The sequence below is a fragment of the Portunus trituberculatus genome, chromosome 41 (genome assembly GCF_017591435.1).
Source record: "Portunus trituberculatus isolate SZX2019 chromosome 41, ASM1759143v1, whole genome shotgun sequence".
In the NCBI taxonomy this organism is placed as follows: Eukaryota; Metazoa; Arthropoda; class Malacostraca; order Decapoda; family Portunidae; genus Portunus; species Portunus trituberculatus.
In genome coordinates this window covers 24,716,774-24,720,203 of record NC_059295.1, presented here as the reverse complement: position 1 = coordinate 24,720,203, position 3,430 = coordinate 24,716,774, and the positions used below count along the sequence as shown (strand labels likewise).

The 3,430-nt window shown below is 42.7% G+C and overlaps 1 protein-coding gene across 1 annotated transcript in view; it reads right to left on the bottom strand.

The window, feature by feature from the left end:
• The window catches only part of LOC123516692, a 2,873-nt gene extending 1,433 nt beyond the window's left edge, over positions 1-1,440 (bottom strand). The window contains exons 1-3 of the mRNA XM_045276296.1: positions 1,408-1,440; positions 746-1,033; positions 351-486 (exon numbers count right to left, since the gene is read on the bottom strand). Of these exons, the coding sequence (XP_045132231.1) occupies positions 351-486; positions 746-1,033; positions 1,408-1,440 (457 nt within the window). The remainder of the gene's footprint in view (positions 1-350; positions 487-745; positions 1,034-1,407) is intronic.
• Between the last annotated feature and the right edge of the window lie 1,990 nt (positions 1,441-3,430).

The window sequence follows — 3,430 nt, the reverse complement described above, 5'->3', positions numbered from 1 at the left end:
AGAGAGAGAGAGAGAGAGAGAGAGAGAGAGAGAGAGAGAGAGAGAGAGAGAGAGAGAGAGAGAGAGAGAGAGAGAGAGAGAGAGAGAGAGAGAGAGAGAGAGAGAGAGAGAGAGAGAGAGAGAGAGAGAGAGAGAGGTAGGTGGGTAGGTAGGTCCGGAGCTAATGTGGACTAATCACGATACTAGGATTGACATTGAGACTAGCTACCAAGAATCACCATGAATGTGTGTGTGTGTGTGTGTGTGTGTGTGTGTGTGTGTGTGTGTGTGTGTTTAAACCGTTTCAGAATACGAGACATATATGAGAGAAAATAAGTATGATGACTATGACAGATCCTCCCTCGTCTTACCCACTACAGTGAGGTTCGCGCTGACGAGCTGCTGGGAGAAGGAAGGGAAGTCCGCCACTGCCTCACAGGTATACACTCCTGATGCTGCCACGCCCACCTCCTCTAGCACCACGTGACCCAATCCTCGCCCGCCAGCCTGTGCCGCACGTCACCAACAGGTAAACACACAACAAAATATTGATATCCTTCCTTGTCCCTCCAAACAAAAAAAAGTATTAGGTATGTTTCTTGCAGGGATTATCACATGTTCAAATAGGTCCATTGGCTTTTTGCAACCTCCCTTATTTCTATGTTCTTATATCCAACTCTGCTAACCCTAACTCTATCTCCTTTAGGAAAGAGCCTATAAGGAACACGTATCTGAGGTAAACATGGCGCTACTGCCGCGCTCTCACCTTGACGGAGATTCCCGGCACAGGGAAGACTGTGGCAAGGCTGCCGCTGGAGGGAGGCTTGTCGCGGCTGATGGGCGAGGCGGTGACGGCGGCGCGGTAGAACTGGGAACCGTCCTTCCACCACGATAGGGAGTACAGGGGTCCTGGCCAGGGATCAACCCAGCATTTCAGGGACACGTCTTCCCCAGCCTTCACCTCCCCAGGCACCTCCACGCCCTGGATTCGAACCCCTCGCGATCCTGAGGTGTAGATTATCATGGCTATAATTATGCTGTCTGTGGATGCTGGCTGAGTCAAAGAACATATAAGCGATGTTTGCACAATTACTATGGTTTTTGTTCTTCCTCCCCTTACCCATCCTCAACCTCTCCTTGTTCAGATTTCTTTTATATTTTTTTTTCATCATCAAACTTAATCATATTAACGAAAAGATCTGTTGCTGTTTGTTTTTTCTTTGCATTCATTTTTGTTCGTTTGTATTTTTCTTATTCCTCCTCCTCCTCCCCCTTGTCCTCCTCTTCCTCCTTTTATTCGTCTTCCTCCTCCTCCTGGTTAGGAGCACGTCAAGGGAATAACGCTATGGCATGTTACAGGCTGGTTGTGTTCAGTTGAAAGCAGATTTTACAGTGTTTCATTGGTTCTCTACCAAAACATAAACTAACTGTATTGAGGACATAGAAACCATCCTTCACCATCTTTACTTAATGTCTTATTACTTCATTACAAAAATAAGTCATTAGCACTCCAGGGAAAGAAGACACGCAGCAAGGATTATTTAGGCTTGCGCATTTTTATGGGTGGTTGAGAAAACTTTTTTTTTTTTATCTAATTATCTATTTTCCACTTGAAAATCATCAAAACGACGATAAAAAACTCAAAACATTTATAAGGCCTTTAAATATCTTTTTAAACACCTTGTATACCCTTATAAATCTTTAAGAGCATTAAAAGTACCGCAAACTTTATAATCTACCGTTAGATTCATGAAAACACCCTACAAAATTCTTTAAATGTCATTAAAACCCCTTATAAATCTTTTATACACCGTTATAAACCATTGATATACCATCCTTAGCTAAAAAAAAAATTCTTGTAGGTAATGCAAATATCATATATTACCAATGCAATCATAAAAATAACTCTGAAAGCTGGGTTTTTGTGGCGCAGAGATAGTTAAATATGGCAATCTCTTACCGTAGATTTTCCCCGCCCGGTAGGAGAAGGGACATACTCATTGGGATTAGTCTGTATATTTTCCTGTATTCCTTCTCGAGTGTAGCTATTAGTTCTACCACTCCAGCTATTTTCATCATTTACTACTAAAACTACTACTACTACTACCACTACTGCTACTACTACTACTACTATTACTCATGCCCTCCTCCTCCTCCTCCTCCTCCTCCTCCTCCTCCTCCTCCTCCTCCTCCTCCTCCTACTACTACTACTACTACTACTACTACTACTACTACTATTACTACTACTACTACTACTATTACTACTACTATTACTACTACTATTACTACTACTATTACTACTACTACTACTACTACTACTCTCTCTCTCTCTCTCTCTCTCTCTCTCTCTCTCTCTCTCTCTGTTTTTACCAGTGAACTGTTTGCCTTTTCTATTGTTATTGTGTTATTGATAGTAATGTGATGATTTTTGATACTCACACATTCGTATATTGTCAATGGGCAGGCAATAGTCAATGGGCAGGCAGTGAGGTAGAAAGATGAGCCTGATCCTCATATTTACATGCATCGTTATTAGACTACGCCCTTTGGCCAAATAAGAATAATATCAACCACAAGCTCACCTTTCAGTACCATGACGAAGAGAAAGAATCTAGTGACTGTCATTGTTCTATTGAAGACTGACGGTTTTTATTTTGCCTGTGTACTGGGAACTGGTCTTTTTTTTTTTTTTTTCGTTCACAGACGAACGCTCACTCCCATGGCCAGCCCCTCGCAAGCTTTGGCTCCATCCGCCGCTATGTGTCAAGGAGGGATTAACAGCTGCCTTTGCTATAATCAGTTCTCACACTGGCCAAATTATCATTTCTTTTAACGTGGTATATAATGAGTAATGTTTATAACGTTTTGTCGGTAATGGCGTGGTGGAGCACAAAGGGAAGACCGCTGGTGTGGGCGACTGGAGGTGCTCAACTGTCATCGTCCTCTTGGAGAAGCCTGTGTTGCACTTCTCGTCTCGGTTCCTCTCTCATCTCACGTCTCTCATTGACGTCGAGGACCTGATTATGACTTCTTCAAAAACTATAATAGCTTTCAAACTTGACATACTTGTAATTGTGTTTATGTCAGGGTAATAGCACGTAAGTTATACGTATGTTCCAATGTTACATATTACATTTGACGTAGTAACTTATCGCTGCTAATAACGTGAGGAAGAAGGGAGGTGGTCGAAGGACTGATCCCTATGTAAGTCAGTACAAGACGGCGAGTCAACACTTGAATGGAACGCGCCGCCCCTCCCACCTCCAGCAGCTGCCACCAACACCAGCCTACCGCCGCACGTCTCGTGAAGGAGTTCTGTCACAAAACCGAATCTTATAATCTTTAACTCTTTGTTCAGAGGCCACTAGGATGTTTAGTGTTTTTTTCCATCTGGTAATACATAACACTTTTTAAACATCACCGTAATCATGGAAATACCCTTGAAAACCGC